The 21,949-nt window shown below is 38.2% G+C and overlaps 1 protein-coding gene across 4 annotated transcripts; it reads right to left on the reverse strand.

Moving 5' to 3' along the window:
* Positions 1–1,503: 1,503 nt before the first annotated feature.
* Positions 1,504–14,958, reverse strand: CMTR2 (cap methyltransferase 2). 4 transcript variants are annotated; one of them, XR_011468934.1, is made up of 2 exons: positions 14,633–14,735; positions 1,504–1,583 (listed from the first exon to the last, which is right to left on the reverse strand). XR_011468934.1 is itself a non-coding variant. In XM_070399070.1 (2 exons), exon 2 carries the CDS (start codon positions 12,067–12,069, stop codon positions 9,769–9,771), a length of 2,301 nt encoding a protein of 766 aa, XP_070255171.1. In that variant the 5' UTR covers positions 12,070–12,088; positions 14,901–14,958; the 3' UTR covers positions 8,702–9,768. The 4 variants fall into 4 exon arrangements, 3 of the variants coding, with proteins under 3 accessions (XP_070255171.1, XP_070255168.1, XP_070255169.1); XM_070399070.1 differs by lacking the exons at positions 1,504–1,583; positions 14,633–14,735 and adding exons at positions 8,702–12,088; positions 14,901–14,958; XM_070399067.1 differs by lacking the exon at positions 1,504–1,583 and adding an exon at positions 8,702–12,088.
* Between the last annotated feature and the right edge of the window lie 6,991 nt (positions 14,959–21,949).

Consider the following 21,949-nt stretch of genomic DNA (forward strand, 5'->3'; position numbering starts at 1 on the left):
GAGAATGGAGGGACAATGAGAGCCTGGAAAAAGGGGAGAAAAGCAGAGTGTATCCCTTCTAAGTTGAGTTTGCACAAAAGAGACACCAAATTGAGCCAGGATGAAAAAGACATCTGCACGGTCCATTCCCGCCTCCTGGTTGAGTGTGGGTCTGCCGCACTGAACTGCACTGAAACCATGGCATTTCACCTGTTTTTTCCTCCCTGTCACAAATTATCTGGTTTGCTGAATAATCACTGAAGCACAGGAAGTTTTTAAATAAACTTTCAGGCATAGCTGCATTGCCTATGATCTGCCACTAGAAAAACATCACCCTTACCTGTTTAAATTATAGGATGATTACCTGATTTTTTTTTTTTTTTTTTAAGAAATAGGTTCCTGATTATATCCTTGTCTCCCTTTTTTAAAGTTTTTCATTATGGAAATCGACAGAAATACAAAAAAAGATGAGATAATAAAATAATGAGCCTCCATGTACCTATCACCTAAGCTCCAGGAATTATCAACATTTTGTGATTCTTATTTTTATCTATCACATTTCTCTCTCCATATTTTTTTTAGTATTTTAAATAACTTCCCATTGTCATCCCATTTCACCTCCAAATACATCAAAAGTTATCTGAAAAGTAAGATTTTTTAAAAAACATAACTATAATATCATTGTAATAATTAACAAAAAAACAATAATTCCTTAACATCTTCTAATACCTAACCCATGTTCAAATATCCCTGATTGTCTAAAAATATCATTTTGGATTGAAACAGGATCCAAATAAAGTCTACACATTGGATTTGATTGATGCGTCTTTCATTTACATTTTTTCTCCCCATGTCCTTTTGAATATCACGAAAATGATCTTCAATATTTGATTTTTATCTAGAAAAAACAAATCCATCCAAACTTAACATATGTTCCTAATGATATCTAATTATGTAATATTTTCAAGAATAGGGTTATCATAAAATTTATAATTCAAACAAAGAAACCCTTAAATTAAAAGGGGGTGCTATTAATAATTATACTGGTGTGAACTAAACAGTCACCCTACCAGTAAAGATATTAGATGTTAAAAATGAGGATCAGGTTTCTGGTTTCTACCTGGGTGCAGAGAGCTGGAAAAGAACCAGAAAGAAAGTCACCGCCACCCTTACATACATACATACATACATAAATAGTTGAACATTACACAAGTTAACAACTTTTCCTGGATTCATCAAAAGTTGAAGTTGAGAAAAACGCCAACTAAATTAAAATCTGAGGAGAAACAATGCCTATGGGGAGACATGGGCATTTGTTTACTTGAGGCAGTGAACACCAATAAGCAGCATTCACCTAGAATGGTTAACAAGTTGGTAGAGGTTGAGTATTGGCTGGTGTCAGTCGAACCCTAAAGGCTTCAGATATAAGGAGAGTTCACAACATTCACAGGCTTTGCTCTCTACAGATTCCAATGAGCACTCACCAAAAATGAGGGCAGAAGTCCTGAGAAAGCATCCCTCATGGCACAGGCTTAGGAGAGGGAATGAGCAGCTGCTGCAGGAAGGCCAGGGAGCACTGCCCAGATTCTTCGTCTCTATCTTCCCTATAAAAGAAAAAAATCATGGGATGTGGTACACGAAAAAGAGTAATGGAGAGAACTCCACAATGCCAAGAGACAAAATAATCAACAGAACCAGACTTAGATAAAGCACAGATGTTAGAGCTATCAGATAGGGAATTTAAAATAACTATTAAAAATATGTCGCCGGAACCAGTTTGGCTCAGTGGATAGAGCGTCGGCCTGCGGACTGAAGGGTTCCGGGTTTGATTCCGGTCAAGGGCATGTACCTTGGTTGCGGGCACATCCCCAGTGGGAGATGTGCAGGAGGCAGCTGATCTACGTTTCTCTCTCATCGATGTTTCTAGCTCTCTTATCTCTCTCCCTTCCTCTCTGTAAAAAATCAATAAAAATATATTTTTTTAAAAAATGTCAAAGTCTCCTATGTAAAAAGTGGACATCACTCATTGTCAGATTAAGAATTTCAGCAGAGATATGGGAACCATAAGAAAAAAATTAAATGAAGATGCTACAAGTGAAAAACAGTAACAGAGATCAAGATTGTCATTGGCAGTCTCATCAGCAAACTTAATAGAGCTAAGGAAAGAATCAGTGACCTTGAAAATATACCAACTGAAAGACAAAAAAAGGAGAGAGTAAAAAATAAAAACAGAACTATAAGACAAAATCAAATGACCTAACAAATGTGCAATTAGAATTCCAGAAGGAAAACAAAAGACAGAGAATGGGGTAGAATAAATATTTGAAGGGATAATGATGAAGAATTCCAGAATTAATGGTATACATCAAAATAAAGATCCAAATCACCAACAAAGATAAATACCCAAGCCAAAGATAGACATATCATATTCAACTTCTGAACACACAAAACAAAGAAAAAATCTTGAAGGCAGCCAAAGAGGAGGAGGAAGGGGACACATTCCTAGAGAAATAAATATAAGCATTATAACAGCCACCTTGTTATAAACCATACAAACTAGAAGACAATAGTGTGAAAAATTTTAATCATTTATGTTTTTATTAAAAGCATACTAAAACAAGATAGTCATTTATGTAACAACAAAAACCCTGTAACAAAAAATAGTTATTAAATATTTGATGCATTAAAGTCAGGTACAGTACAATATAGGTTGCTGTCATTGTTCTTAGTTAATGTAACAAGGCAAAAAAATTACATAAAGAAATAACTTAAGTCCTGACTGGTTTGGCTAAGTGGATAGAGCGTCGGCCTGCGGACTCAAGGGTCCCAGGTCCGATTCCAGTCAAGGGCATGTACCTTGGTTGCGGGCATATCCCCAGTAGGGGGTGTGCAGGAGGCAGCTGATCGATGTTTCTCTCTCATCGATGTTTCTAACTCTCTATCCCTCTCCCTTCCTCTCTGTAAAAAATCAATAAAAATATATATTTTTTTTAAAAGAAATAACTTAAAAGAAGAGGTGAATTTTTTTCTCAGACACCACATAACTGTCAATATACAAAATAGAATAGTATAAACAGGCAAACTTAGAAATACATGAAAGCTCAATTTTCTAGATGTCAGGATAACATTAAATCAATAGCATTTTCGTAATTCAGTAATAAGCAATTAGATAAAACTTGTTTAGCATGAAAACTACAAAGTCTCTAGGAACAATTCTTAAAAATATAGGAAAAATTTATGAAAAATATTTCAACATATGGCTAAAGACTTTATTGACTGATCTTAGGGAAAGAAAGGGAGGGAGAAAGAGATTGATTGGTTGCTTCCCACACGCACCCCAAGCAAAGACAGAACCCACAATCTGGGTATATGCCCTGACTGGGAATCGAATCTACCACCTTCTAGTATATGGGACAACGCTGCAACCGACTACACCAGGTATAATCAAAGACTTTTTTAATGGAAAGATATACATTCTGATCACTCAGGAAATTCCAAGGGATTTAAAAATTATATCAGGAGCTGGAGTCAACAACCAAATATTAGAACAAAAAGATGCTCATAGTGTTCTTGTCACTTAGGAAAATTACAATGGAGCACTACTCCAGGAACCAAGGACAGAGACCAATATATATATTTTTGCTATTATTTCACAATATCCTTCTATCAAAAATGGACAGATCCAGAAGGAGAAAATCAGTAAAGACATAATTGAATTCAACAGCACCATCAATCAAGTAGACGTAATTACCATCTATAGACTATTCTACCCAACAGCGAATTCTTCTCAAGCTCACATGGAACATCCACCAAGATAGATCACATTGTGGACCATAAAACACACTGTAATAAATGTAAAAGAACAGATACACAATCTCTGCTCTCAGACCACATGGAATTAAACTAAAAGTCAGTAACAGAAAGATAGCTGGAACATCCCAAAATACATGGAAGTTAACACACTTCTAAACAATAAATATATGAGTTGAAGAAGAAATATCAAAAGAAATTTTAAAATATTTTGAATTAAATGAAAATAAAACATAAAAATTTGTAGGATGCAGTGAAACTTGTGCTTTAGAGGGGACTCTATCGCTGGGAATGCATATTTTATAAAACATGAAGAGCTAAAATCGTATTAATAGAACTAAAGAGAAACATATGCTTACCTTCATAAATTTAAAAAATGGAAAAATGTGATTTCTTGTTTTTAAAAAGCCTCAAAAATAGGCCCTGGCCAGGTGACTCAGTTGACTGGAGCTTCATCCCATAGACCAAAAGTTTGCGGGTTCAATTCCCTATCAGGGCACATACCTAGGTTGCAGGTTCGATCCATGGTTGGGGTGCACACGGTAGGCAACCGATAGATGTTTCTCTCTTTCTCCAAAAATTGGTGAAAGCATGTCCTCAAGTGAGGATTAATAAGAATAATAATAATAAAGCCTCAAAGTAGTAATTAATACCTCATTAATAAAAATAATAAAATAAATGAATGGCTGATATAATGGGGAAACACACGGGCAGCAGTTCTCAAAATGTGGTCTATGTACCCAAGCCAAGACACTATTTATTTCCCCTTTTCCCTATGTTGAGAGTCACACTGATGATGCAAAAGCAGTGATGGGCAAAAATTGCTGGTGCCTTAGCCCAAACAAAGATAGTGGACTAGTAGTCATTGTATTCTTCATCATACATATTCGTTGTGGGGGGGGGGGGGGGCTTTCTACTTAAGAATATCATTTATGCAATAGTAAAAATGGTTACTTTGATTAAGCAGAGACGCTTGGTACATGTCTTTAATATTCTAAGTGAAGAAATGGGAAGTACAGGGAATGCACTTCTGCTGCATACCATCGTCTGGTGTGAGACTGAGTGGCAAATAAGTTGTACATTTTTCATGGAATAGCATTTTTACTTTAAAGAACAACTGGCAGCCAAACTCTAGTTATTCAGACATGCATAGTTGATAGATATTTTCTCAAAAATTAATAAAGTGAGCTGTCACTTCACAGGCAACAACCTTCAGTATTCGTTGCCATGATAAAATTCAAGCATTCAAGTGAAAATTAGAATTTTAGGAAATTTTTGTTCAACACCCTAGGCTTGACAGCTTCCCAATACTTAGATTTTTCTGATGAGATCAACAGTGATGTTAAAAAATGTGATTTCTTGCCCTAACTGGTTTGGTTCAGTGGATAGAGCGTCAGCCTGCGGACTGAAGAGTCCCAAGTTCTAGTCCAGTCAAGGGCATGTACCTGGGTTGCGAGCACATCCCCAGTAGGAGGTGTGCAGGAGGCAGCTGATCGATGTTTCTCTCTCATCGATGTTTCTGACTCTCTATCCCTCTCCCTTCTTCTCTGTAAAAAAAAAATCAATAAAATATTAAAAATAAAAACATAAAAATAATGTGATTTCTTTTTTGATTCCATATAATCAAATGTGTCAACATTTGCAAGATCTGTATAACTCAATGAACTGGTATTTTCCAAATAACAAATTCATGGTGCTGCAAAACTACATGTGCATAAGTAGTCAACTCAAAGTGCAAGACAGGCCGAAGCCGGTTTGGCTCAGTGGATGGAGCATCGGCCTGCAGACTGAGGGGTCCCAGGTTCGATTCCGGTCAAGGGCATGTACCTGGGTTGCGGGCACATCCCCAGTAGGGAGTGTGCAGGAGGCAGCTGATCGATGTTTCTCTCTCATCAATGTTTCTAACTCTCTATCTCTCTCCCTTTCTCTCTGTAAAAAATCAATAAAATATATTAAAAAAAAAAAAAAAACAAAGTGCAAGACAGAATATGGATTTTAGTGTAACAGAGTACAAAAAATTCATTGATGTAGATTAAGATTCGTCATTGCACCAACTTTTAAGAAACTATCACTTGTCAAGTTTTGGAGTAGCATCAAAGAATACCCATAATTACCTGTAAAGGTTATTGAAATACTCCTCCTTTTTCCAACTACATATCTATGTGAGGCCAGGTTTTCTTAAGCACTTCAATCAAAACAATGTACTGTAACAGATTAAATGTAAAAACAGACCTGACAGTCTGGCTGTTTTCTCTTATAAAGACAAGATTTGTAAAAATGTAAACAATGTCATGCTTCACACTAGTTTGTTTTGAAAGTTACTTCTTTTTAAAAAAAATTTTTTTATTGATTTCAGAGAGAGGAAGAGGGAGAGAAAGATCAAAACATCAATGATGAGAGAAAATAATTAATTGGCTGTCTCCTGTACACCCCACACTGGGGATGAAGCCTACAAGCCGGGCATGTACCCTGACCAGTAATCAAACCACAACCTCCTGGTTCATAGTTTGATGCTCAACCACTGAGCCACACTGGCCAGGCTGAAAGTGATTTCTTCATTAAAAAATTATACTGCCCTGGCCAGGTGGCTCAGTTGGTTGGAGCATCATCTCATACACCAAAAAGGTTGCTGTTGGATTCCCCATCAGGGCACATATCCAGTTTGTAGGTTCAATCCCCAGGTTGGAGTTCATACGGGAGGCAACCAATTGAGGTTTCTCTCAAATCAATGTCTTTCTCTCTCCCTTCCTCTCTCTAAAATAAGTTTTTAAAATGTTTCAAAAAAATTGAAACAGAATTAAAAATGTCTTATTTCTTACTTTCGCCTTAGAAAGTAAAAATACACTAAATGTCAGTGTTGCCCTTTTTTTAAAAAAAAAATCAATGGAAAGTATTTAACCATGGAAAATAAAATTTTGATTAGGTTTATAATCAACATTTTCATTTCTAAAAATATGAGGGATTTACTGATTTCATATACCCACATCAAAGCACTATAACTAATTTTAAAACTTTTCAATTAATGATCTCACCTGCAATTAAAGAATAAGGTTTAAATATTTTTAAAGGGCAGGTATTCTCATAAAGTAAAATAAAACAGTCAAAAAACATGTTTTTTCAGCACGCCTAACATTTTAATCTTGCTTTTATTCTTTCCAACACCTTTGAATTAGAAAAAAAAATTAATACAAATCTTATTTATTTTTTAATTGATTTCGGAAGGGAGAGGGAGAGATAGAAACATTAATGATGAGAGAGAATCATTGATTGGCTGCCGTTGTACACCCCCTACTGGGTATCAGCCCACAACCCAGGCATGTGTCCTTGACTGGAATTGAACCTGGGACCCCTCAGTCCACAGTCCAACGCTCTATCCACTGAGCCAAACAGGGTAGGGCAACACAAATCTTTTTAAACAAAATAACTATTTTAAAGATGGAGTCAAGTCCACACATTAATTTTAAATTTATTTCAGAAAAGTTATTTTCAACACATTCAAATATTTAAGTAACTTTAGGATAATATGTAAAATCCCCCACTGAAATATAAAACTGATTTTCTTCTAGAAGGAATAAAGGTTAGAATTAAAGAAATTAAATTTATAAGATCTCTTTCTCATCTAACTTTTTTTTTTTAAATACATTTTATTGATTTTTTACAGAGAGGAAGGGAGAGAGACAGAGAGTTAGAAACACCGACGAGAGAGAAACATCGATCAGCTGCCTCCTGCACATCTCCCACTGGGGATGTGCCCACAACCCAAGTACACGCCCTTGACCAGAATCGAACCTGGGACCCCTCAGTCCGCAGGCCGACGCTCTATCCACTGAGCCAAACCGATTTCGGCTCATCTAACTTTTTTAAGAAACATATTTATGAAGTTTACATGTTCCGTCTGCTATAAATTCTTTTCAAAAAGCATCACAATTAAAAATCTCAAGATCTACGAAAAAACATTTTTAAAGAGTAATAACTATCTTGATAAACTATACGAACCATCTCATACTTGTCCTCTACTATCTCATTCATTTTTTGGAAAGCATGTGTTTTCTCCTTTTTCTCAAAGAGAAATTCCTATAAATCATTGGTACCTGTCACCTACATCCAGTTCAATTTGAATCTTCCTCAAGTCATATCTCACCTTTAATGTTTGAATCTAATAAATCAGATGAACAGCAACTGATTCCAAAAGCCGGGTTGAAAACCAAAATACATTCTAGCATACACCAATATAATATATATTCCAGTATAGGTTAGTGCTAAAAACCTAAGTATTCAATACTTGTTTGAGAAGCTTAAAAGAAAGTTTTAATACCAGAACCTGGATATAGGGTTTCAACTTCATTCTAATCAAATAGCTAAAATAAGTAAGAATAAACTGTGTCATTACATTGGCCCAAACCAACCAAGGCATAAAGATTTCTAAGTACAAAATGGTTTTCCAAGAGAGGTTTTAACTCTCCCTTGGTAACCAATTTTCTGTCATTATATATACAACTGGAACTGCTACCATAAAGTCCAGTAGGAAATCATATTTCTTCCAGAAATCTACCTCCTGGCATCCACACCCTCCCTGACAAGAACTAAATCTATCCCCTCCCCTCCCTCTTAAGTATTCAATTTCTTTCCCAAAGTAGAGCTTCCATAAATATTACAATATTAAGAACTAAATTTTAATGAATACAAATCAGAGGAAATGAAGGAACATTAACTCTCATTCAAACCTTCCTTAAAAAAAATCTGTTTCCAAGTTATATTTTTAACTTCTCCCATGATTCTCTATAAAAAAGACGAACACAAATATCTCTCTGCTAATGACTTTATTCATGAATACATGATAGAACTCAAAATAGCAAAGAACATGAAAAAAATTCAGATTAATATTTATCAACCAAATACATCAGATAATAAATCTATTTTTCATATAACTAACAAAATGTCTAAAATGCACACGTAAGAATACAAATATTCTCCATTTTGTGGAATTTCAAAGTAATGAATATTCACTTAGTTTATCAGAGAAGCCTGGTTACACTGTCAAATACATGTAATTCAAAAGAAATCAAACATAACTGATAAAATAACCTCTCATGATTAAACTTTTGATAAAGTGCTACTTTCATACTGAAAAAAGAAACTGTAAACACTAATGTTAAATGCTGAATCATCATTATGAAAGTGTTAAATTTTTTTTCCATTATTTACTGTATTGATCACATCCATGTGTTCCCAATATGAGATCATAAAAATTATTTTGCAATTTTAAAATATCTTAGTTCACGGATTATTTCCTGGAAGTTAAAATTTACTACACCATTGTCAATTGAGGTTTTCCATGATACAGGAATTGTTAGACACAATAATTTTTCAGTTATAAACATGATCTTTGGTTTGAAGCTGTCTTGATATCCTTGCTAGTTGAGTGGTTGTGGCTAGTAAAATATTCATAAAACAGCACAGTAGCTTCATTGGGTCAATGGCGTTGTATGACACATATTAAGAAATCTGGCAAGATGAGTTCCCCAAATCTGTAACTGACATGGTCAATGTTAAAGGAAATCAGTGAGGCTCAGCAGTGATTTACCTCCTTTCATTAAAACCTCTATCAATTCATTAACAGCATTAGCCATTGAGAGGAATTTAGTTGGAAAAAAATCGGAATGAAGGCACACAGGTACGACTTAAGCAGATAAATAAGACCAACTAAACAACTATGGGTGTGTCCACCTCAAGCACATATACACATCTCATGTTTGAAGTTGAATATCAGCACTCAGATTCCACAACGAAAACTCTATGCCTGTGGATATCCTAGAGATGGGTTCTAGCTGATGGTTTTCCAGAAATAATGAGCCTTTAAATGATGCAAAAGTTGGCCTTTCCCAAAATGAAAGGTTGTAAATTAATAGCAAAGGGATGCAATGACAATGGAAACTGTAGGAAGCCATAAAGTTAAATCTCAGAAAGACAAGTTCAATTTCATAACTGAAGGCTGCTGATGATTTCTTCTCTCTCTCCTTGAATAATCAAATGCAAATGCCTTTTAGCAATGGCAGCATTCAAATCCCACAAAAAATCAAGCAGTGCCCCCTGAAGGAGAACTTCCATTGGCACAAACTGTAAAACTTGCTCGGGTGCATCAGACGTAAGCAAAGCACTCAACAATTCATTCATATTCTGCAGATACTGGAAAACTGGGTTTGGAAGGTCCTGGTAACCAACACATAACAGGACTGCACAGATCTTCAGAGGCTCAGAGGATGTGGGACAAGAAAATGTGATGAATCTAAAACAGCTGTGGAGTACAAAGATCAAGCCAGCCATAAACCTTGTAAAACAGGAAAGTACTGGCAAAATCATGACATCCCCTGTATTAAGTTGCTGTAATGAATGTAGAAGGCAGTCCAAAAATAACCGCTGGTACATTGGGTCTCCGTCATGAAGCAATGAACAGGTATAAGTCATGAGCTCAGCCGATTCAAAGAGTTGAACTTCCAATGGTATGTGCATTTTGGTATCAGGGAGAACTGGAAAACCCACAAGCAGGCACTTTATTTGGTTGCTGGGTTGTACAACCTGCCCATCCTGAAGGCACTTGACAAGGCTAAACAACTCAGAAAAGATCAGTTCTTCAGAATAAACATGGCAAGAGCAACAATACTGCTGTTTTGGCCAAAACTTGGAATCCAAATTCAAGGCTCCTCCTAATGACTTTTCAATTGCTTCATTAAGAGTCTTTAAAATGTCACTGTCACAAAAAGGAGAACACTTCACTTTTGGCAGTTTCTTTCCCTCTAAAATATGCCATGAATGACACTCAAGATTGGAAGCTGTCCCTTCTAAAAGAGAACTTTGCCCAGGATGATATGCAACATGTTCTTCGGCCCAACTATTAAAGTATCCTTTGGCCACCTTATCTTTCCATGAAAGAGTTTCTAGCATTTTCCTTTCATTATAGGTTTTAAAATATCTGTTCCTCTGCCCAAACCATTTTGTATTTGTACTACAACCAATATTAGATTTTTTTACCAGCCAATTATTTCTGGAAAGAGGCTTTAATTGAAACTTTTGCATGAAATATTGAACAGCACAGTCCCTTAAATTATTCAGTCTTGCTTGTTCCTCCTTTCCCATGCTCTCAAACAGACGGATGTTCTCAGAAATAGTCTCTAGCTGGTATTTATGAAAGAACACACAACATTCTTCATGCCTTTTAAGAAAAGACGCAGGAATCACATGATGGGGAAAGAGAGATTTCCTGGTCATTTCAGTTCCAAAGTTCAGCACCATCTTAGATAAGAGAGGCTGGATTACCTCTGTCCCCTTATAGTGGAGGCATACCACATAGACTTCTGAGTTTCCTGCCTTGCTTGTAGCAGGTTTGAAAACATGGACTTGCTCAAAGGAACAGTTGAGCAGGTACATCAGGTTTATGGAACAATGTTCAAACAAAGTAAACATCTTCAGAACAAAAGAGCCACCATTTCCAAGAGTCGTCAGAGCAGTGACTGCTTCACAGTACTGCAAAGAAGAGACTAAAGCTTCTTGTTCACCTGGGTTTCCTTGGCAATCGAAACTCCCATCTGCAGTGATCAAGTGAACAGGGGCCATGTTGCTTATGAAATTCTGAAGTCCAGTCAGATATTTCAAGGTCATGATATCACCAGTGTTATCTGGACCAAAGTACCACCAACGCGAGGTATTTGCAATAAGTCGGTCATCCATAATCATCGTAAGATTGTCATTTGCTTCATGGTATGGATTCAGAGTATTGGCTACCCAACTCCATTCACAAGGGAATCGATGGGATTTTAAGTAGTGATTGAGACTAGCTATAAAAGCTCCAGGAGCTTCGCAAAGGTGTAGAGAATTCAGTTTTCCATTCTGAAAAGCTTCCTGTGGAATAACTGGAAAGCTGCACAAAATTTCATGAAACTTACACCATGCTTGAGTACAAAGTTCAGCGTTCACAGATTTTCTCACATAGGAAATTATTTTTCCAGCTTTATTAGTGGAAGCAGTGTGTTCATGCCACTCATCCAGTTTCTTATCACTCAGTAGGTTTTTTACTTCATTTAGGGAGTTCTTCAAATCAAGGAACACATTAAATTCCGTGTAGTCACAGGTGAAAATCTCACTGGAATCTGGTAACTGCCACTCTTTATTAAGTGGCTTCCCATAAGAAAAGTTCTTAGCAAAGAGTTCAAAAATATCAGCAACAACATCTGGGCTGAATGTCTCAGGACTTGAACCCAGGGTTGGCTTTCTGCACTCACTCATTTTCAAATTAAATTAAAATCTAGAAAAAGAAAACACATAATTAAGTGAATCAAAATTATAAGTGAGTGAAATGTCATCCACAGCAAATCGGATCACACTCAAGACAAATTGCATAAAATGGAAAGGCTAATGTCATCACACTCAATTATATAAGGAGGCACTTCGGAATAAAGAAAGAGTAAAGGCTTCGATATCCACAGACCAGGGCTCGAATTCCAGCTCTGCCACTTACAGCTTAATAAGTGGCCTTGGGCAAATCATTTTACATCTTTGAGCCTCAGTTTCTTATTTTAAAAATTGAGGTATCACTTTTTAAATATTTTTTATTGATTTTTAGAGAGAGAGAGGGAAAGGACAAAGACACAGAAACATCAATGAGACAACATCATCATCAATTGGCTGCCTCCTACAAGCCCTCTACTGCAAGCCCGCAACCCGAGCATATGCCCTGGAGGGGAATCGAACCAGCGAGCTCTCTTGGTTCATGGGTTGAAGCTCAACCACACCGGCCAGACAAGGTATCATTTTTTAAGAGGAGAATAAAATATGCTAGCATACACAAAGCAAATTCCACAGAAGATTCATCAGTAAATGGCAGCTCTTATTCCCATAGTAATCCCTCTAGCTCCCCTCTGAAGTCCTCCTCTACTCATGGCTAAGATACCACTCACAGAGCCCCAAACACACTTTGACTAAGATTCATCTCCAAACATGACATTTGATCATTTGATCAAGTTCAAACAACTGACTTTTAGCTTTTTTTGTTTTAGCTTCCTCCAAATCTCACTTTCTTCCAGGAGAGGATTCTGCACCTGAATCCAATACTGATCCTGATACCAGGCCTTTTTGCTACCACCCACTTATCAACCAGGCAGAATTGCCAAATATGTTCTCTGCCCAGGTCTCACTCTCTTGCTGAGACATGCACTCTGGTGGTATCAAGTCACCTTTACAAGTCACCAACTAACACTCATCACTACACTGTTTACGGTATGTACACTTGACTGGTTAGCCTCCTTCTACTCAATGTTGATACTGACCTATAGTTCACCCTAGCATGTTTCTAAACTATAAATTCCTGCCTCACCTGGTCAGACAGTTCCATGCTCACACTATAAAACATGATTTCTTCTTGCCATTAAAATTAAAACGCTTCGATAGAAAAACTTTAAAGTGAAGAATATCTTTACTGAATACAAATCACAAATAGTCACCCTACATTCTGTGTTCTAACACTGCCTGAGAAACCAAAAACATCTGTCCACCTGAGAGGGAAAGGGACATAAGAGAAAAAAGCATGGCTTAATGACATAGTGCTGGAGAAGTTCTAAATTTCAGCAGATAGAGCACTGAGTATTACCTGGTACAGCTGGCCCTTAACCGCTGGGTTGGAACTGCACAAGTCCGTTTATATGTGGGGGGGTTTTCTATCAATACTATAAATATATTTTCTTTTATTATTTTCTTAATATTTCTTCTCTAGCCTACTTTATTGTAGAAATACAATATATAATACATAAAATATACAAAATAAGTGTTAACTGCTTATGTTATAGTAAGGCTTCCATTCAACCAGTATTATTAGTAGTTCAGTTTTTTGGGGGGTCAAGGGTCAACTGTACTTGTTAGCACAATGTTAATTAACAGATAATTTAGTTCATGAGTTTGGCATTTATTTAGTATATCCAATGCATTCTACACAAATTTTCAAAAAGAACCTAAACTTGTTAAATATGAAAAAATTGACAATCACCATCCCACAAAAAGTCAATGCTTCATGATTAAAATGGAAAATAAAGGTGAGCTAGCGCCACAATAAATACAGTAATATCCAGAAGACTAATCTATTAGCATTTACTTTCACTTTTCTTTCTGCAGTGTGCTTACTCATTTATCATCCCATGTTTAGAACAGGGCTCAGTACACTAAAGCACTCAATAAGTTACGTTTAAAAAAAAAAAAAAAGAATGGATATTTAGCACAAAAGGCACTCCTCTGATTAGATTCTGAATATACATCATAATAATGCACTTCACCTTCACTCCAGCACATCAATGTGTGACCAAAAAAGCATGTGGTTTAAATAATATAAAGAACAAGTAAGTGTTCCTCTATCCCTCTCATCAAGCGCTCTCTGGAGAGCTTTGTGGCATCATAATTCTGCCTGAAGAGTCAGTATTACCATTCTTATTTTGCAGACTCCAGCAGGAAGTCGTGTACTCCCTGCCCAAAGCCGCAAAAGGAAGACCTGCCAAGTTCTTGGACCTAAGACAAAACTCACATGAATTCATCAACAGTTGTTACCCCTCCAATTAACACGAAGTTTTAGAAGTGTTTCTGCCAACAACTCCTCCGGCCAGCAATAATGAAAGTAATCGCTACTGCGGATCCAGCGCTTCACTGTGGGCCAGGGGCACCCTCGCTCTTCCTTCAGCTGGTGGAGTGAGTCCCAAGCTCCATTTAGGTGACCTGTCCCTGACCTGGGGGAACCACAGTCCCAGCCCCTGCCTCACCCGGTGGAATATCAAGGACGGCCCGGGCGTGGAACCCTGGCCTGGATTACCTTCGCTCACGCCCACCTCTGCCCTGAGTCTAGAGAGGCGGCGCTTCACACGCTCTCCTCACTCCAGGGGGCCATCCTCCACTTCCGCTCCTTCCGGGTCTACGGCAACCCCCACCGCGGAGGAAGGAGGTGAGGCGCCGGGAGGTCGGGAAGGAGGCCCTAAAGAAGGCTCAGACCCGCCTCCAGACGCCTGGAGCGGAAACCCACCTCCAGGCCCACGCCCCCACCGAACGCCCGCCGACGGCCGCCCGAGGGGACCCCCACTCACGTACACACACTGCGCACGCGCCGAAGGGCCTGGATGACGTCACACGTCAACGTTACGCACGCCGGCGATTCTCGCGGTGCGGAGGCCCCGGTTGGCTAGTTTTTGCCTCTCCTCGGGCTACAGTGGCGGGAAGCTGCAGCCTCTTTCCCCACAGCGTCTATGGCAACGAATGCTGCGCGCGCAAACAGAGCGCCCTTTGGTCCCGCCCCCTCGGTGAAGAGGGCGGGGCAAACCCGTCCGGACACGTTGGCTCCGCCCACCTGGCCCCGGACCCCAGAGGCTTTCTGCAGAAGTTAGTTTAGTACAGGTTGAGTTAATACTGGTGTCTTTTAGACAATATGAGATTAAAAGCCAAACTGGGGAAACTGCTAGATAATGCTGTTATTATTTTGTTAAACTTTTTATTGCTTTTATTTTGAAATGCTTTATCCTTCAAATGAAGCTGTACCATCATATAGTCGATTATTTATGCATATGTTTATAAATCAATAAGAAAAAGACAACGTCAGGGGAAATGGGCAAAGATGTGAACAGGCCATCCAAAATAGGAATAGCCAATAAGAACAAATAGTCAATAAGAACATATAAAGGTGTTTAAAAAGGACATACAAAATATTTTTTAAAAAAGAATTGGAAATGAAAACAATGTTTTCACCCAATTTAGCAAAGATTTTAAATAATCGATAATAACCACTGTTGGTGAGAATATGAAGAAACAAGCTTAAATACTGTGGTGGGAGTAAAAATTGATATAAACCTTACAGAAGGCAAACTTTTAAATGGCCTTACATTTTAATCCAGCAATTCTCACACCTAGCAATTTATCTTTAGTAAACAACAGGCACTCACTTTGGACAAAATGTTTATTTCAGCACCTTAATATCAACAATAAAAAATTGGAAACTCTAAATGTCTAAGGTAATTAATTAAATTCTAATGGTAGGTACATCCATATAATGGAATACTATGCAGTCATTAATAGCCTATATGCATCAACAGTATTGTGTAAAAATAGGAGACTATAGAACTGTGTGTAGAGTTTGAAACATCTTATGTAAATTTTAAATATGTAAAATATAATTTTACAAGTCTTCCAGGACATGCATCTATGAAGAGGGAAAAAATGTCTTTTCAAAAAATGGTGCTAGGTCATTTGGAAATCCATATAAAAAAACTTTATTTGAACTCTTACCTTACATCATAAACAAAAATACAGTTCACTTGGATTGTCAATCTATACTTTAAAAGTCGAATAATAATTCTTTTAGCAGAAAACACCTTTGTGACCTAGAAGTAGGCAAAAAGTTTATAACAGGGAAGAAATAGCACTAATAATAAAAGAAAAATATATAAATTGAGCTATGTTAAAATTAAGAACATCTATTGATTATTGAGAGTGAAAGGCAACCTATAGAGTGGGAGAAGATATCATATATAATAAAAGGGTAATATGGAAATTGACCCTAACAGCGAAACAACCAGTCGCTTTGACACGCACTGACCACCAGGGGCAGACGCTCAATGCAAGAGCTGCTCCATGGTGGTCAGTGCACTCCCACAGGGGGAGCACTGCACAGCCAGAAGCTGGCTCATGGCTGGCCAATGCAGTAGTGGTGGCAGGAGCCTCTCCTGCCTCCACAACAGCATTAAGGATGTCCAACTAACGGCTTGGGCCTGCTCCCTCCATTAGTCAGACATCCCTCAAGGGCTCCTGGGCTGCCAGAGGGATGTCTGACTGTCAGCTTAGGCCCAATCCCCCGGGGCCTAAGCCATCAGTCAGACATCCCCCGAGCAGTCCTGGACTTCGAGAGGGCATAGGCTGGGCTGAGGGACCCCCCCTGAGTGCACAAATTTTTGTGCACTGTACCTCTAGTTTATAATAATGTACATATGTATGACTAAAGTCTTGTATCTAGAGTACATAACTCCACAAGTGAAAAAACTCCTACAAGAAAATAAATTTTCCCAATGGGAACACTTCAAAAAAATGAGATCCTAAAGGCTGATAAAATACGAAAAGATGTTCAACTTTATTAGTCTTTGGGGAAATGTAAATTAAACCCATAATGAGATACACAATAGACTGGCTAAGATGAAAAAGACGAAAGATATTAGTGTTGTAGAGTATGAGGAGCAACTGATTGGTAGCTGATTGGAAGAAACAGGTATTCCAAGATCTTCCAAATTCACGGGTTTGTTGCCCCCTCCCCTTTTTTTTTCAATTCTTTTGAATGAATAGAATTAGTATCTGAAACTTTAGAGAGTTGAAAGAACACAACCAAAACCTGCATTAATATATTTGCAATTCGGATAAAAACGCACTATGTGACTGCATTTTGTATCAACTTTTACTTACATATTTTTTAAAATATATTTTTATTGATTTCAGGGAGGAAGAGAGAGAGAGATAGAAACATCAATGATGAGAGAGAATCATTGATTGGCTGCCTCCTGCACACCCCCTACTGGGGATCGAGCCCGCAACCTGGGCATGTGCCCTGGACTGGAATCGAACCTGAGACCCTTCAGTCTGCAGGCTGACGCTCCATCCACTGAACCAAACTAGCTAGGGCTCACTTACATAGTATCTGAGTGGAAGCTAGCTACAATTATTCTTTCCAGTTCCTGAATGTTCTTTATACTCAACTAGCATGACAATGAGAACGTAAGCAGCATACAGAAATTAAAACAACCTGCTCGCTCCTCAGCCTCTGCTCTGATCATATTTCTCTGTCAAGCAAACAGAAACTAAACTGCTTCTGTGGTCATTTATCACCAGTCTACTTGCTGAGTCCCTAATTTACATCTTCAGACAGATTCTGTGAGATGACAATGTGCAAATTGCAGTTCCAAAAACCCAGAGGGAGTTTTCTTGGGTGACAGAAATGTTAAGTATCTTGACAGGGGATTTAGGTTAGAGGTATGTGTGTATGTCAAAACTCATTAAAAGGTATAATTAACATTTGAGCATTTCATTCAAAATAAATTTTACCTTCAAAAAAAGAACCTTAAACAAATATTGAACTCTGTGCACAATGAAGTGTAGAAGGCAAGTATATTGATGTCTGCACCTTACTGTGAAATGCATCATACATAAAATGCATTGATGGATGGATAGAGGGATGGATCAATGATAAAGTAACCGCAAAATGTTCATAACTGTAGAATCTAGGTGGTGAACACACGGCTGTTCGCTATGTAATTCAGCTTTTCTCTGTTGAAATTTTTCACGGTAAAATATTGGGGGGAAGTAGAGATTCATATCACAAAAGGCAAGAATGGAATCTCTCCGGTTAAACATAACATACATACATACATACAATGTGTATGTAGTATTTCCCACTAACAAGGAAACAGAGCCTCTGAGAGGGCTTTACGTGAACAGCATTGAACTTGCTGGAGGCCAAGTGAAAGTTCTGGTGGCTCACGCGACCCACTTACCTGAGTTAGTGATCACCGTCAGGCTTGGTTTTGACCGTTATACAATCTCAAATTTTTCCTATTCTTTGGCACATAGTGTTCCACTTACTCTCTTCTTGCCACGTAGAATGCATCATTGTTCAAATGCAGGAAACTAAGAAAACACCAATGCTGAAATTTCAGAAGTCAACAAAGGTTATCAACCTGATAATAATTCTTTCAGTTTCCCTCCTGATAATCTTCACCAGATCTTTAAAATGCATTTTGATTAAAATTCTCACACAGCACTTTAAGCTCTTAAAAAACAATGTTATAAAACACACACACACACACACACACACACACACACACACACACCAATGTTATAGCCCGGCCAGCGTGGCTCAGTGGTTGAGCGTTGACCAATGAACCAAGGGGTCAGAGTTCAATTCCTGGTCAGGGCATATACCCCGATCTCGGACTCGTTCCCCAGTGTGGAGGGTGCAGAAGGCAGCTGATCAATGATTCTCTCTCATCATTGATGTTTCTATCCCTCTCTCACTTTCCCTTCCTTTGTTTCTAAAAATCAATTTTAAAAAACATATTAAAAAAAAGAAGCTATAGTAAAAATGATAACTAACTTGTCTATTCAACTACTGGGTAGAGCATCTACATTGTGGCATTTGTGGGAAAATGCTTGAAAACAGCAGCCTGAAATCTCTTTTCATACTGTTTACAGACTAAGCAAAAATTATTAATACAAATAATTTAATTTTTAGAATAATTGCAAGAATCCTAAACATCAGGTCATGAAAGCAGTTCTCGTCTATTTTTGGTCCTGTAACACACAGTTACTAGTAAACTTCATTCTGCATCTTAAGATACATTCAGGACTAAAATTCAATATGAAATTTCTTTCTTAAAATGTATTTTCTAGCAATTCATGCTTTTTCTTGCATAGTTAATCTAAAGTTAATGAAGCAGAGTCACTGACTAAATGGGGAAAAGTCAAAATGTATTTTTATGTTATAAATATCCTTAAAGATTATAGTTAAAATAAACTTTTAAAACAAGATTGATAATACAAGCATTAATAATATGCCAGCCTAAAATATATGTTTCTTTACTTTAAATCACATCTTTTTTTTCTCCCATGTTAAAATGACCAAAATAAGAAAAAAATTTAAGAGTTTAAGGGAGAATGAATATTACTATGAGATGAGTCCAGATATTTTTTTTAAAAAAGGTTAAGAAACACTGACATGTGGAATAGAATACAATACAGGGCCCATCCTTGAAGCATTAATCATTTCATTGCAGGCACAAGATGCTTAAAAATAAATAAGATTACATAACTAAGGGCTATGTTGTGTGATACAGATTAAATGTGGTAGGAATCTAGAAAAGGGGGAAATTAGTAGAAAAAAGATGAGGGAAAGAGACTTTAATTTTTGTCTTAACAGGTTTGTGTTATTTGGGGAGGGAGAGTAGCCGCCTAGCTCGAGAAAATAACATGGGCAAAAAAAGACAAGAAGGGTCACTGCAGGAAAAGGACAAAAGGTTAATTTGATTGAAATGCTATATAGGTAGTGTCTCAGCTCAAACTACATGTTACGTTTAGTTCAAACAAATGTAACAAACTACCCTGGACTGGGTGACTTAAACAACAGAACTGTATTCCTCACCATTCTGGAGCCTGGAAAGTCCAAGACCAAGGTGCTGGCAGATTTAGTTCCTGGTGAGAGCTCTCTTCGTAAGCCTAATTATCTGCTAGAGGCTGGGTCTCCAAAATGCCATCACACTGCGACGTAGGGCTTCCACATTTTATGAGGACACGATTCAGTCCATGGCAGGAAGCGAAGAGCCAGAGTATAGAAGACCATGGAAGCCAGAATCCGCTGCGATAGGAAATGGTCAAGAAGGAAGCAAGCCCTGGCCGAGTAGCTAGAGTGTGGTTCCTAAAGGCCAAGGTTGTGGGTTCAATCCCTGGTCAGGGCACACACAGGGGTCAGCCAATGAATGCACAAGTAAGTGGAACAACAAATTGATGCTTCTCTCTCTCTCTCTCTCTCTCTCTCTCTCTCTTTCTCCTCCCCTTCCCTCTCTACCTCTCCCTCTCTCCTTTCCTCTCTCTATAAAATCAATATATTAATTTTTTTTAAAAAAGAAGGAAGGGCCAAAACCAGTTTGGCTCAGTGTATAGAGCGTCGCCCTGCGGACTGAAGGGTCCCAGGTTCAATTCCGGTCAAGGGCATGTACCTGGGTTGCGGGCACATCCCCCGTAGGAGATGTGCAGGAGGCAGCTGATCGATGGTTCTCTCTCATCGATGTTTCTAACTCTCTATCTCTCTCCCTTCCTCTCTGTAAAAAATCAATAAAATATATTAAAAAAAAAAAAAAAAAAGAAGGAAGGAAAGAAATAGCTCAGTTTGGTTCTTACAGCGTTAGGCATGACAGTGGAATTGCCAAGTGGAAATATCCAGGAGGGAGTTGGAAATCAATATCTGGCTGAAGTTCAGGTGCAAAAAAAAAAAAAACTATAGTAACGCTCAACCCTGCAAACTGTTAAGTAAGTACTTTATTATCACTTATTATTTACAGTCATTATGATACTTAATTTAGAAGTAAAATCGATACCAAAGGTTGTTAAAGCCCTGGCCCTGGGGATTCTTCTTCTTAATAGCTCACCTAACTCTGACCTTCCTTGAGATCAATACGGCTTCTCTCTTCGAAGAGCTGAACTACATCAGCCCTGGCACCGGAGTCCCTGGTTTAAAACCTCCACCTACCAGCTTGTGACCTTGGGCAAGGAAGACCTCCCAGGGTGGCACTGAGAACTCCCACGTGACTGTAAAGCGCTTAATACAGGTTCCTGCACTTAGCCACCATCTGATCAATGTTCGCTGCTCCTAAAAAAATGTCTGTTATTTTCTGGAAGACAAGGTGCTAAATCCAAACCCTCTTTTCTGAGATGTCCTTCTTTTGCTGTTTCTTTTTCTATTCAAAATCCTTAATAGAGCAGGAGAGGAAAAGAGGGAGGGAGAGTAAGGAGAAGAGAGGGAAACAAGAGAAGACCCAATTGTCTGTCTCGGCCACTGAGAAGCTGTCCGATGTACCTGCTTTCTGTCTTCAACAGTTTGGGCAGGTGCTGAGGAGCAGGGAGAAGACCAGCCGCAAAATGAATGAGCACATGGATCAGCACGAACGGACGGACGGACGCATTTCAGAAACATAACGTGGAATGACGAAGGCAAGTTGCTACCCTATTGCATTGCCTCGCCCATTGATGTAATGTTTAAAAGCACAGGAAACATTTCTGCTTCATGGTTATTGAAACAATTGTAGTAAAAAACATGAAAACCAAATTCAAGCCCTGGCCAGGTCCTCAGCTGATTAGAGTGTTAACCCAATACACCAAGGTTGTGGCTTCAGTCTCTGGTCACAGCACATACAAGAATCAACCGATGAATGTGGAATTAGGTGGAACAACAATTGATGTCTGCCTCTCTCTCTCTCTCTCTCTCTGTCCCTCTCTCTCTCTCTCTCTCATTAAACAAACAAATACAAATGAGGGAGATACACACTAATTTCCAGAGTGGGAATCTCTGAGAAGGTAGAGAGGATGGGAAAGAGGCACAAAAGGGACATCA

This window comes from Myotis yumanensis, unplaced genomic scaffold (genome assembly GCF_028538775.1).
Source record: "Myotis yumanensis isolate MYYU_CA2020_CCGP unplaced genomic scaffold, mMyoYum1.0.hap1 SCAF_18, whole genome shotgun sequence".
Classification (NCBI taxonomy): Eukaryota; Metazoa; Chordata; class Mammalia; order Chiroptera; family Vespertilionidae; genus Myotis; species Myotis yumanensis.